At 38.3% G+C, this 14,701-nt stretch overlaps 1 protein-coding gene across 7 annotated transcripts in view; it reads left to right on the plus strand.

Moving 5' to 3' along the window:
• TPD52L2 (TPD52 like 2) overlaps positions 1–6,122 on the plus strand; it is a 33,884-nt gene extending 27,762 nt beyond the window's left edge. For 3 of the 7 annotated variants that reach the window (XM_073682878.1, XM_073682881.1, XM_073682880.1), the window contains 4 exons: positions 262–288; positions 1,452–1,493; positions 2,198–2,246; positions 2,662–6,122. In XM_073682878.1, coding sequence (XP_073538979.1) covers positions 262–288; positions 1,452–1,493; positions 2,198–2,246; positions 2,662–2,745 — 202 coding nt within the window. In that variant the 3' untranslated portion in view covers positions 2,746–6,122. The remainder of the gene's footprint in view (positions 1–261; positions 289–1,451; positions 1,494–2,197; positions 2,247–2,661) is intronic. The other 4 variants (XM_073682879.1, XM_073682883.1, XM_073682882.1 and 1 more) reach the window with 2 other exon arrangements.
• The last annotated feature ends 8,579 nt before the right edge of the window (positions 6,123–14,701 follow it).

Below are 14,701 nucleotides of genomic sequence, written 5' to 3' on the forward strand. Positions count from 1 at the left end.
GACAGTAAATTTTTAAGCAATGTGCAATGCAACAATAATGAAAAAAAAAAATTCATACTTTTTCGAAGTGGTGTAATAGGAGACCCAATTCCTGTCACCTCTATGGCAGGCGGTAGCATAATGTTGAGCCCCCTCACTGGTTTTGAGTGTTCTGAGAAGCTTAGACCTACCGTGTATGTAGGGTGTTTTTATTGTCTTGGTGACGAATTTGGGGATACTGTTGTTTTTCTGATTTTTGTCTGCACCTCCATTCCCTCCCAGGGCTCTCCCTTTCTCTCAGTCTTTTAGGTAAGAGGACGTGGCCTCTGTTCTGTGTTCTCCATTACACATAAATAGAGTGTATAGTCATTGTATATTCAAAGGTTATTATTGCACACACCCAAAATGTTATCTATGTTACCCTTGTCAGCCACTTTATTTATTTTGGTTTTTTTTTAAGGGAACTAGCAAGAAAAATGATTGCATTAATAATATTATACAGTAATATGGTATAGAAAGCAACATTTCCTCCATTATATAAGCATGACCCATCCATCATGAAAGTAAATAATCTTATATTGGCTCAGTTTTCCCTGTATTATCACAGTGTATTATTTGCCATACTAAGTGAGCACTATTATTCAGAAGCATTATGTAATATCTAGAGCAGAGTTCCACTCATGTGATATAAAACTTCCACAAAAAATTCTCATACTTGTGATTCTGAAATATAAGATAATGCATCAGCATTTTACATTATACAGTAATATACATGCATGTTATGCACTATTCTGTCCCTATGTCCTGTTGTGATTTTCTCTTTGTGGTCTATATGTATAGAGTAGTTGCTGTATACAGTCTTGTCTGTCACTGTCCCTTTTGCTGGAGGCGATTTGTGTTGTTTTGTGTTGGATTCTGATGTATGCAACAAGCAGCCAGACCTAACAAACCGTATTGTATTGCATGAAGGGCACAATGAAGGATGCTCTATGAATTTGTATGCAAATAATTTTCCTTTATCGGCCATTTGAGGCTGGGGATGGGCTCACTATAGTGTTCCACAATGGGAAGAGTGACCAAACCATGTAGACATCAACTTTCCACCTCCGATAATCACTACTTTGGCTTATATCGCCATGCTCTGATCTTCCACAAAGATCCTTATGTGTGGATGATAGTGTAGCTTTTTTATATAACTTTTAATACCACCCAAAACTCTTCCTAGTACTTACCTATACTTTTTATTACTAGTGCCGATACGTATAATCTTAACATTTACTGCCATAAAGGCAAATGAATTTGGGTAGCTCGAAAAATAATGACCTCAGATTGCACCCAATCATGGGATGATTTTGCATATTTCAAGCAAACACTGGCGATTACTGACTGCTTGGTTGCTGTCCACGTATGTGCTGTTCCTATGGTCTCTATTCGCTAACTCTGATTTCTGCTCCCACATGCCTTCCGAGTAGCAGTTATTCAATCCGCCACTCCATAAGCATGCCGGCAATGAGGTAATGTATAACCACAGGGTTCAGGCTGTAATTGCATGTTCTGAATGTTTCAGGGTAATTTGAGTTAGCATTTCTTAAAGCCTATGCTTTGCACACATTACAGAAAATACTGTGTATGTTTTTATTTCGTCTGTATGCTAGGGCATATATAAACATAATTGTCGCTTATCCCAATAAGATGCACTTCTGACATTGTAATGTGTGGAAAAACATCTGACTAGCTTAGATGACCAACATCATCATTTTATTGGCTTTGTACACCCATAATGAGGGTGTACAAAAAAAAACAGAACTGGAATGGTTTCATCGCCCGATGGCGTATGTGTCCAGAAAGGTTTTGGTGTATGTCAAACATATCCTTAAAGTTCCATTCATCCAAACAGTGCCAAGAGTTTTCTTTTGGTATCCATTGGGCTGGTATATCTTGACATAGATTTTATTAAAGATGTATGGAACAGTGTATTATGCTGCACTATTCCAAACAGATGCTTGAAACAGTGGGCATTGTATATCTTTCTATATGTTGCACATGTCAGAGGTGTCAACCAGGTAATCCTCCTGATGTGAAAAGAGTGTAACCTGCACTGGTAAAGGCATGGTTTGTTTTTTTTGTTAAAAGATTGTATATAAAACCGTTTTCACAATGTTCTTCATGCGTAATATTAATGCTTAGACTGACCTTATTTTTCTTATATATTTTATAGAAACTCAGCCACCTTTAAATCCTTTGAAGAACGTGTGGTGAATTTAAAGGTAAGGGAAGAATGCCTCATCCCTATGTACAGCTTTTTCTGGTAAAGTAGCCGCAATATAATTGGTCGGTGTCCGCAGTTTGTCAAATTTGACACTAAAATGGCTAAAAAAAAAATTGGATATCACATGAACTTTCTAAATAGTTTGGTTTCAAATAAGTAACTAACTTATTTGACGAAATCCATTGCAATCTGTCAGCACAACAGGTTTTCTTTAGACGAGAACTGTTATAGCCATACTGAACTAGACTTGACCACTGAAGAGTCTTTCGAAATACCAACAGTGGGACTGAAAAATAGTGTCATAAGTGCATTTCATCACAGAGGCGTGATCAATACTTCCCCCTCCCAAATTTTTAGGAGGATTGTATTTGGTGCTATTATGTAATATGTATTTGTCTTTTCTTTCTTTCCAGCCCAGGGGATCTACAGACGGAGAAAATGGCAGTCAGAATTTGCACTCTCCAGACAATAAACCACAAGATTCTTCCCCATTCTAGATCATATTTGTTATGTCACCTTCAATTTTTGTTTACCCATTTTGTCCTGTAGCAACCTCACCATCTCAAAGCCCGAAGGGCAGCCAGCAAACAAAAATAACACTAACCTTTGTCCCTGAAATTATGTGATTCTGTATGAAAATTGGAACATTCCCTCTCACCTCTTTCTTTAGAACTGGATTTTCTATGTTGAATTGCACCTGAAGCAATACAGCGTCTTAAAATGTTTTTCCTGCATAGAGGAAGACCTTTAGCTATAGAAGGCATTGGTTGAAAATATATTGTGCTAATGAATGTATTGCTATCCATTTAGACCTTTTATGATGCAACCAATTAGGTTCAAATTGTATAGATCAATAAGATCATGTCCCTTTCCCCATGTATGAGCGCATCAATACCTTTTAACATTCACAAAGCAGAATTAATTCTATGCACAGCTTATAGGTAGTGCTGGTCCATTTTATCATTTAGCTGATCAGTAACAACACCTTATAGAGGGTGTGACAGATTTATTACAAACCTATCCCTTTAATTTGATCAGCTTTGTTTATTGGTTTATATATTTTTACTTTCATGGTCATCTGCGGTGATGTAGAAGTTTTTTGTATAGTTGATCCTAAGATTTAATTTCTGGAACTTTTAAATCAAATGTAAGGAAGTGGTGGTGTATTTTTCATATTTGAAGAGGTTGATTTTTTTCTTTTTGGTATAGGGAGCCAACAGATAAAATGTCTATATCTCCTCATCAATGCCAGTTCCATAAGGGGTAAATCACAAGAGGACAGACTGACTGCCTCATATGACAGATACCTTTTAAAGAGAACCTGTCATCATTAAAGTGCAGTCCAATCTGCAGGCATCCTATTGTATAACAGGGGGAGCCAAGTTGATTGATGCATAATTTTGTGAGTAAATATTAAGTTTAACTTGTGTTTTTAATAATTAAATCCCGTTCTTTGTTGTTTTCGGTCCAGTAGGCAGTCCTATCAGTGATTGACCGCTTTCTTTGTATGAGTGTATACAGAAATAACTGTCAATCACTGATAGGACTGGCCACTGGACAAAAAAAAAAATAAGAGCAGAGGTTTAAATGATTAAAATAAGTTATCTATGTGGCTCTCCCCTGCTCTATAACAGGATTCCTGCAGATTGGACTACATATTCTCTTTAAGAAAGTCCTGAACACGGTCTTAAACTGTATAAAACTACAACTGATGTTTTTTTTCTGTAATTATGAATGGTGAAAAAAAAAGCAAACACTGCATCACAGCTTTAAAATGTGAACACGTCCTTAAAGGCTTGAACACAATTGACCCAATTAAGGCATACTTTGCTTTTGGCCAGTTATTATTATTTCATACCTCTGTGTTGAATGAAATCACAGTATGCCTCTAGAAGTCTGCCTCTCAGATCTGATATATGTAAAGCTTGTCACCAGGCCCCTCCAGTAGTTAACTACCAATTTAATTGTACCATAGTTTTGAGAATATTTTTTTTGTTTGTTGTAGAATTGAAACACTATGGGAGAGAGGGTACAGATAGAAATTCAACATACAGCTCTTCAGTTACTGCCGGGCTTTATTGTAAGACCCAGCACTTGTGGTCTTGTAATTATGTAATGACATGTTGGTATTAATGCTGCAGGTATCATGCAGACTCTCCAGAAGCTTACTATTCCTCCTTGTTTTTGTTTTGGTGTGATTTCGCCTGCTGTGTTTTTTTGGGGCTCGAGTTTACAATGCTTTCTGCACTTAACTCCTGGACACTCTAAGAATGTCTTGTGTCCTTGCAGGAAAATAAGTGAATGCAGAATACTTGCAACTGCTTTCAAAAGGTCTGTCACCTCTCTGATACTTGAAACTGCTCTGCTGCAAAAATGCCCTCGGCAGCCCGAGTGGAGACATACAAAGAAATATATATATAAAAAATAAAGTGCATACATAGAATTATATATCATGCTAGCATTTTCTGTGTCATATTAACAATTGCTTGTGCGATGTACATGCTTGATGTATCACTTCATTGTAATTTTTGCTAATAAAGGGCATATTCAAGTGTTGACTGTAAACAGCAGAGATATAGGGTCTGTTCACAGAGCCTGCAGTGCGTGTCGGAGGAAAACTTAAGGAGAATTTCATGATTTGTAGGAATATGGTGGTTTACATCACCTGCCATGTAAAAAAAAAAAAAAACATTGTGATTTTTGTGATATACATTTGCCTATGTCTAGAATGGCGCAGCAGACTATGCTGTGCCATACAGATGAAAAAAAGGTATACTGACATGGTCAAAAGGACACTTTTTTGACTCATTAAGTAAATGGGGCCTATTTGATGCATGTCAGTGGAGCTTTCTTGACATGAGCAGCACAGCAACAAGTGTGAATTCAAAGTTTGTAATGTTGTCATTTCACAAGGAACAAGGAGATGCTGAGAGATGAGGTTTTTTTTGTACCTCATTCCTCAGTAGTGTCATGAGGTCCTGAAAATTAATTTGTGTGATCATTAAATCTACTAGGTCTGTGACAGATATATGTTCAAGAAACATGCAGAACTTGGTGCTTGTATTTGTCAGAAGCAGTGTCCATTTACCAACAAAAACTGGCTTAAGGGAAGGTCACCGGAAAGGATAGCCGTAAGATATGTTGTGTGCACAAGTGTCGTCATAGTAAGTAGTTAGGAGCCACATATAGTAAGTACAACCGTTTGCATTCTATAGTTGGGTATTTCTGGCCACCTCAAAACACAGAGGAAGCAGACTGAAGAATGTGGTTTCCTAATTTTAAAAACCCAACCAAATGTGTTTAACGCGTATAGGCGATTGTGCACATTAAATAGAAAGCAGTCACGTCTTTCTAGTTTTGAGAAAACCTTCGTTAAGAGAAATGTAAGACTGCAGCAACAAAGGATAGTCCCTATTGCATAAGGCAAAAAGTGTAGCTCAACAGAGCTGGAATAATTTTACCTAAAGGAAGATTAAATGGTTTCCCAGTCAGAAACCAATAAATGCCACTGCCCTTATGCCTCTGCTCACATCCTGTTCATTTGTTGTCTGCATCTTTTAAGTGTAATCATGTCTTGTTTCCAATCTATCACTGTGACACATATAACCAAAGCATTAAAATTGTGCTAACACTTGCAAACTCCTGATTTATCCACTAGGGGGCTACCTCCTGTCCCACCGCAGCACTGATGGGGGGGAAAGTTGGGGCGTAACAGTTTTAGTTGGAGGGGTGCAACCTATAGAACTAACTGCTGCGGGCCTTATGTTCTTCATACTCATCGCACTGCAAAAGGGGAGAAACCAGGGTTTTTCTGTTCTTACCCTATGTTAACAGTGGATGCAGAGCTATGTCAATAAAATATTTACTAGTAGAATCAGTGTGTCCTGTTTTCTTGCACATATGTAATTGAACAATACCTAATTTTATGTAAACAAATGTGTTTATTGACCACTCTGTAAATGCTGTATATTGATGCTTTCAGAGAGGTTTACCCATCTTTCTCTAATGGGATCTAATGCCATGTTTGATATAACACCTATACCGTAGCAATGACATGGATTGCTTATTCTGTCATGTGAAAGACTTCCTACAAATGAGTCATCAGTGACATTTCACACGCACTGAATAAGGAAGTCCTGTTACAGTCAGTCTTGGCAGGTCCTGCAAAACCTAAAAATCAGATTGGTACCTTTTTAAAGTATGTTTTACACTATCTTTTTTTTCTTTATTCTTACGTGGAATACACATCAGAAAAAAATACTTCAAGTCAGTTTTAGAAAGCTTCCCATTCATTCCAATAAGAAAGCACACTTATAGCCTATACGTAAATGTAATTTCTTGCCATGTATTTCTTAGTAAAATACACGAGTTGAAAGCTGCTACACAAGAACTCTGCCAGAAAAACAAATAAAAATCATTATGCAGGTCTGGATTTTGCTGCCACTGTATGAACATTCCCTTAGGGCTAAGGATAGCAAATTTGGCAGTAATGCAATGCTGCATTGCAACTTAATAAAATATGGTCTCCAGAAATCCGGCAGATTTGGATTTCTAGCAACTTGAGGATCACAACGTGACCACATTCGCTTTCATTGTGCTGCAAAGTCGAGCAGCTTTAGCCCCTATTCAGAATACAATTTTAGGACACAATTAACCAAATAAAATGCATTACCCTGAATAAGAACAAACTCTCCTCTATGCATCTTTCTTGTAAATTCCTTTTCCACATGTTCCCAAACATAAAACTTCTGGAGCTGAGTTGGACTTATGTGCAATGTAATGTTTAAAGTTGTATTTTAACATTGTTGTGTATGCATGTATTTATATATTTTTTTAATTTTTTTTTTTTACTGGAAAATATGCTTATTGAAACACAAATCATACAGAAAATCATGATATGACTGCAGTGTGTGAATACAGCCTAACCATATTTTCCCAAAATAAACTACTTATTGCTTCTATACCAAGATGATTTTGACAGGTTGATTCCCTGATGTATTTTCTCAATATTGATCGCAACATTTAGAAGAGAGGGCTCCCTGTCCCCTCCAATCAGCACCTCGTTGCCATGGTGACCCGAGGTCGTCACGACGACCCACCCCACATGAGTTATAAAGCATTGAAATGCTTTATAACAGAGATCAGACTGTAAAGAGTGAAAGTCCCATAAATGGATTAAGTAATTAATAAAGTAAAAAAAAAAAAAAATCCCAAAATAATAAATATATATTGTACCCATAAGTTTGTATTTTTCTGTAAAAAAATAATTAAATAAAACAAAAATACACATTTGGTATTGCTGCATCCAGAAAAGCCCACCCCATAAAACTGTCACACTAGTGAACACCGTAAAAAAAATATTAACAGGGCAAAAAAATGCTTTTTCAACATACCGCCAAACAAGAAGTGGAATGAAATGCGATCAAAAAGAGGAATGTAAATGAAAATGGTAACAATGAAAACATCTTGTCCTTACAGCTCCCATCAGTGGAAAAAGAAAAAAGCTATAGAATAAAACTATGCAAAAAAAAAATATATTTTTTTTTTACAAGAGTTTTTATTGTGTAAAAGCGCCAAAACATAAAAAAAAGATATAAATGTGGTATCGCTGTAATCGTACTGACCAGAAGAATAAAGCTGCCTTATAAATTTTACAATTACCAAAAAAAAATTTTACCGAAATGCTGTTTTTTGTCCATTCTGCCTCCTAAAAATCGGAATAGAAAGCGATCAAAAAACGTGCCTAGAAATGTACAAAAAAAACTGCAACTTGTCCCGCAAAAAACAAGCCCTCACATGACTGTCGGCAAACAGGAAAATTATAGCTCTCAAAATATGGTGATGCAATCAAAAGCGTTTGTGTGTGACAGCAGCCAAACCGAAAAAAAAAAATATATAAAATCTGGTATTACTGTAATCGCAATGACCCGAACAATAAAGTTGTCTTATCACTTATACTGCACACGAAATGGTGTAAAATAAAAATTAATAAAATCAATTCTTCAACTGCTGTTGATTTGTTCATTCTGCCTCCCAAAGATCGCAATAAGGCTTGGCTCACATTTATCCTGCGCTCCACGCTGAGCGCTTACACTGGAGTTTCTGTGTAAATCTCTGAAATACGTGATCCAGACCGAACCTCCGGCAGAAGATTCCCTATGAGGCAGATGGGGACGCTGTCTGTCCTGTGATCTGGTGGGGTCCGTCTTTTTATGGTACGTTCCTACGATCCGGAGCCGCCTGCGGCCCCGACGCTACAGAGCAGCCACACAGCTTCCGCCCTTATTCATGCAAATAAGCGGCTGCAAATTTTATTTTCCACATGTGGATTTTTCTCATAGATGTTAGTCTAAGGGGAAAGTCCACATGCTGACCCGCAAGAGAAATTGACATGCTGTGAGTCTGAAAGACGTGTCTCATGTCCTTTTCCGCGGGTGATCCGCAGGTGCACAGGGATGCGTAGTGATCATGGGAATTCTAGAAATCCCATCCACTACGCTGTAACATCTGGCCGCTGTGGGTTTGACGCATAAACACGCAGCTTCAAACCTACAACAGCTCCTGATCGTGGGCACATACCCTTAGACGTTTATAATAGCGCGGTCAACTACAGTTTGTGCACTTCTGAAAAGGACAACTCTGAACGGAGGCCAGACAATCCAGAGTAACTCTGCTGCCTAATTATAGTGAATGGATCCCTCTGGGGTTTCATCTGAATCACGTCATTCAGAAATTTAGATGGAAACCCGAAAGTAAGAGCTCAACTTAGAGCGCAGGATAAATGTGATCCAAAATGTTATGTAAAATGTTCCCAACAAAAGCTTCAAATCAATCCACAAAAAATGCTCCACTTGGGTTCGTCATCGGTTATAGGGGGCTTCCACGTTACTGGTAGTACAAAGGCTGTGGAAAAGAGAAATGGCTCCTTGCCCCCCAAAAGAAATTCAGCAAATTCTGCTCTCCAAAATCCAAATGCCCCTTTCCCTTCTGAGCCCCAGTGTGCCTAAACCACAATTAGCATCCACGTTTGGCATTTTTGTAGCAATGACAGTCTGCCTAATTTATGGGTGTGTGTCTCCAGAAGCATGAGCTGGGCACTACAGTGACAGTTTGCAATTTTCACTCCGCAACCTCCACTGCTGCTTGTTTCTGGAAAAAAAAACAGAGTCAAAATCGTCACTACACCTGTAGATACATTTCCAAAGGGGTATAATTTCCAGGATGGGGTCACTTTAGGGGGGATTCTGCTCTTCTAGCACTTAGTGGCTCTGTATTTGGAGTCTACAAACTATTCTAGGAAAATCTGTACTCCAGGAGGCAAATAGCGCTGTCCCTCCCAAGTCACGCCCTGTGGCTGAGCAGTTCTGTACTGCCACATATGGGGTATTTCCACGTTCAGAAATTGTGACACATTTTTACCTATTTGCCCATGTGAAAATGTAAAATCTGTGGCTAAAACAAAATTTTGGTGGTAAAAATGTAATTTTCTTTTCTTTACTGCCCAATGGTATATAATTCTATGACACAGCCATAGTGTCAAGATTATCATTGCACCCTTAGATTAATTCATTAAGTGGTGTAGTTTGTAAAATGGGGTCACTTATGGGGGGGGGGTCTGCTGTTCTGGCACCTCAGGGCTTCTCCCAGTGGGCAAAGGCATCCGCAAACCATAAACGTAAAATCTGCACTATGATATGGCTCTCTTTCCCTTCTGAGCTTTTCATTGTGCTTCAAAATAGTTTTCAACCACATATAGGGTATCTGTGTACTCAGGAGAAATTCCACAACAAAATTTGGGGTCCATTCTGCTATCCTTGTGAAAATGAAAAAAATTGGGGCTGAAACAACATTTTTGTGAGAAAAATATTTTTTTTCCATTTTCACAGTTCAACGTCGTAAATTTCTGTGACATACCTGTGGGTTCAAGGTGCTCACCACACGTCTAGATAAATTCCTTGAGGTGTTTAGTTTCCGAAATGGGGTCACTTGTTGGGGTTTTGTACTGTTTAGGCACATCAGGGACTCTCCAAACGCAACATGACGTTCCATTAAAGTCTGTGTTCCAAAACTTCACTCCTTCCTTTCTGAGCCCTGCCGTGTGCACAAACAGTAGTTTTCCCCCACATATGGGGCATCGGCGTACTCAGGAGAAATTGCGCAACAAATTGTGGGTTCCATTTTCTCCTGTTGTGAATATAAAAAAAAATTGGGGCTAAAAACATTTTCGTGGGAAAAATTATTTCTTTTTTCTTCACGACTCTACATTTTAACCTTCTGTGAAGCACCTGGGGGTTCATGATGCTCACCACCCATCTAGATACAATTTCACAAATGGGTTCACATGTGGGGGGTTTCCACTGTTAATGCACATCAGGGACTCGCCAAAGGTGACATGGCGTCCGCTGATGATTCCAGCCAATTTTGCACTCCAAATGGTGCTCCTTCCCTTCCGAGCCCTGCTGTGCGCCCAAACAGTAGTTTTCCTCCACATATGGGGTATTTGCATACTCAGGAGAAATTTCACAACAAATTGTAAAGTGCATTTACTCCTGTTACCCTTGTGAAATTAAAAAAAATTGTGGTTGAAGTAAAATTTGTATTTCTTTACTTGTTTTGAGGGGTGCAGTTTTTAGAATGGTGTCAATTTTGGGTATTTTCTGTCATATAAGCCCCCTTCACTTCAAATGTGATGTGGTCCCTAAAAAAAAAAAAAATGTTTTGTAAATTTTGTTGTAAAAATGAGAAATTGCTGATCAACTTTTATCTTCCTAACAAAAATAATTGATGCAGATGTAAAGTAGACATTTGGTAAATGTTATTTATTAACTATTTTGTGTGAGAACTCTCTGGTTTGTCATAAAAAATAAAAGTTTGAAGTTTGCAAGTCATATCAAACAAATTTTACCACTATCGTGAAGTAGAATATGTCATGAGAAAACAATCTCAGAATCACTGGGATCCATTGAAGTGATTCAGAGTTATCTCAAAGTGACACTGGTCAGAATTCTAAAATATAAAAAACAGACTTGGGGGGGGGGGTGAGAGGGTGTTGAGGAGTAAAGGGGTTAAAATGACATTCTATAAGGTGACATTAGTGGAGTTTTTTGTTTGTTCTTTTCTATTTATTGGGGCAAACAGGGAACCTATCATGTCAGGGAACCTGTCAGCGGTCGGTGCTCATAGCAAGTGAGCATTTCTGCTACACGCAGGCGATCAGATGATCGCAGCTTCTAGTCTCCCATGGAGACTATTGAAGCATGTAAAAAATAAAAATGTTTTTAAAAATATAAAATATACATAAGTTTAACCCCTTACTGACGGAGCCAATTATGTCCTTAATGACCAAGCCAAACTTTACAATTCTACCCAGTGTCACTTCATGAGATAATAACTCTGGAACACTTCAATGGATCCCCCTGATTCTGAGTTTGTTTTTTAGTGACATATTGTACTTCATGATAGTGGTAACATTTATTCGATATCACTTGCGTTAGTGAAAAAAACTGAAATTTGGCGAAATTTTTTAAAATGTTGCTATTTTCACACTTTGAATATTTATGCCCTTAAATAAGAGCATTATGTCACAAAAAAAAATAGTTCATAAATAATTTCCCACATGTCTTCTTCACATCAGCACAATTTTGGAACAAATTACTTTTTTGTTAGGAAGTTATAAGGGTTAAAAGTTGACCAGCGACTTTTGATTTTTCCAACAAAATTTACAAAACCATTTTTTTAGGGACCACATCACATTTGAAGTCACTTTGAGGGGTCTATATGACAGAAAAGCCCCAAAATTGACACCATTCTAAAAACTGCCCCCTTCAAGATGCTCAAAACCACATTCAAGAAACGTATTAACCCTTCAGGTGCTTCACAGGAACTGAAGCAACGTGGAAGGAAAAAATTAACATTTAACCTTTTTTTCACACAAATTTTACTTCAGACTTCAATTTTTTTTATTTTTGCAAAGGTAACAAGAGAAAATGGACTACAAAATTTGTTGTGCAATTTTTACTGAGTACGCTGATACCCCATATGTGGGTAAAAAAATCACTGTTTGGGCGCACGAAAGGACTCTGCAAGGAAGGAGCGCCATTTGACTTTTTGAACACAAAATTGGCTGGAATCTAGAGCGGACGCCATGTCGCATTTGGAGAGCCCCTGATGTGCCTAAACAGTGGAAACCCCCCAAAAGTGACACCATTTTGGAAACTAGACCCTTCAAGAAACTTATCTAGATGTGCGATGAGCACCTTGAACACCCAGGAAGTTTATCATGTAGAGCCGTGAAAATAAAAAATCTAACTTTTTCCAAAAAAACGGTTTTAGCCCCAAATTTTTTATTTTCACAAGGGTAAGAGGAGAAAATGTACCCTGAGAATTGTTGTGCAATTTCTCCTGAGTACGCTAATACCCCATGTATGGGTAAAAAAACACTGTTTGGGCGCTCGGAAGGGAAGGAGCACCGTTTGACTTTTTGAATGTAAAATTTGCTGGCCTAATTAGCGGACGCCATGTCGTGTTTGGAGAGCCCCTGATGTGCCTAAACAGTGGAAACCCCCACAAGTGACCCCATTTTGGAAACTAGACTCCTCAATGATTTTATCAAGGGGTATAGTGAGCATTTTGAACCCAGAGGTACAACACAGAATTTGATAACAATAGGTCATCATATTGAATATCTTGTCATTAGTGTTGAGTGCAAGTGCTCGCTACTTGAGTTTGCACTGGTTGCTTGGGTATGCCCTGAGTATCATGGGTGCTCGAGTCCCCGCCCCACATGTTTTGCGTCTGTTAGACAGGGATTGCCCATGTATGGCAGGCAATCCCTGCTTGTTTTTTTTGTTTGTTTTTTTTTGCTGAATAACAGCCGCGAAACATGTGGGACGGGGACTCGAGCATGTCACTCGAACACCTGCGATACTCTGGTGCATACCCGATTCAAACTCGAGTAGCGAGCAGTTGCGCTCAACACTACTCGTCATATTGTCATCATTTTTTTTTTTCTTTACTTTTGAAAAAATCCTAATCCTAACCCTACCCCAAATCCTATCCCTAATACAATTCTAATCCTAAACCCTAACCGCAAAGAATGGGGAAAAACATTTTTTTTATTTTATAATTTTTATTTAACAGAAGAGAACAAATGGGGATTTGATTTATTTTTTTTCTTTTGATCACTGTGATAGGGTTTATCACAGTGATCATAAGGAACCAATAGGGAAAATTCCCTATTGTTGGCGTGTACCAGGGGGCAGAACTCGGCAGGCGCACTGCGCATGTGCCCGCCTTGTATTTTTTTTTAAATTTTTTACAGGAAGATGACGGAGGGCCGGGGGACGGAGTAGGAGATCTGGGGGATGGTAGAGGTACCAGGAGAGCTCGGGACATAATTTCTCTCTCCTCTAACATGTATATCATATGTCAGATAAGAGAGAAATCATTGTAACCGCTGGCACACTTTTTTTTCCTGATCGCCGCTGAATAACGGTGATCGGGGACCGGAAAAACCGGCCCTGATCCTGTTCTCCAGGGTCTCACCTGCCCCCGGTAGCTGAGACCTTGGAGATTTTCCGACGCTGGGGGGCTCAACAGTGTTATTCCTCAGTGCCGTGAAAGTGGCGCTGAGGAATAAGTACCCTTAACTGCTGCTGTGAAAATGCGTTACGGCGGTTGTTAAAGGGTTAAATCACCCCCCCATTAAAAAAAAACAAAAAACAATAAAAAAAATCACATTTGGTATCGCCGCGTTCAGAATCGCCCGATCTATCAATATATAAAAATAATTCGACAGGTAGACGGTGTAATGAGAAAAAAAATCAAAACTCCAGAATTAATTTTTTTTGGTTGCCGCAACATTGCAATAAAATGCAATAATAGGCGATCAAAACATCGTATCTACCCCAAAATAGTATGAATAAAAACGCCAGCTCAGCGCGCCTAAAATAAGCCCCCACCCAGACTCATCCCAAAAAATGGAGAATGACAACTTTTTTTCTTTTTTTTTTTTTAACAAACTTTGGAATTTTTTTTCTCCACTTAATTAAAAAAAAACTATATATGTTTGGTATCTCGGAACAGGTAATGACCTGGAGAATAATAATGGCAGGTCAGTTTTACCATTTAGCGAACATGATAAAAAAAAAAAAAAAAAAACTGTGGATTGCACTTTTTTGCAATTTCAACGCACTTGGATTTTTTTCCCGTTTTCCAGTACACGATATGGTAAAACCAATGGTGTCATTCAAAAGTACAACTTGTTCCGCAAAAAAAATAAGCCCTCACATGGCCATATTGACCAAAAAATAAAAAAGTTAGGGCTCTGGGAAAAAGGGGAGAAAAAAACGGAAAATGGCCCAGGGGTGAAGGGATTAAAGACCTAGACATGTTTTGTGCTTTCGATTTTTTTTTTTTTTTTTTGTCAGGGCCATAGCTATATTTTTTCATCGA

The sequence above is a fragment of the Phyllobates terribilis genome, unplaced genomic scaffold (genome assembly GCF_046119375.1).
Source record: "Phyllobates terribilis strain yellow unplaced genomic scaffold, ASM4611937v1 Scaffold_5__5_contigs__length_657084704, whole genome shotgun sequence".
In the NCBI taxonomy this organism is placed as follows: domain Eukaryota; kingdom Metazoa; phylum Chordata; class Amphibia; order Anura; family Dendrobatidae; genus Phyllobates; species Phyllobates terribilis.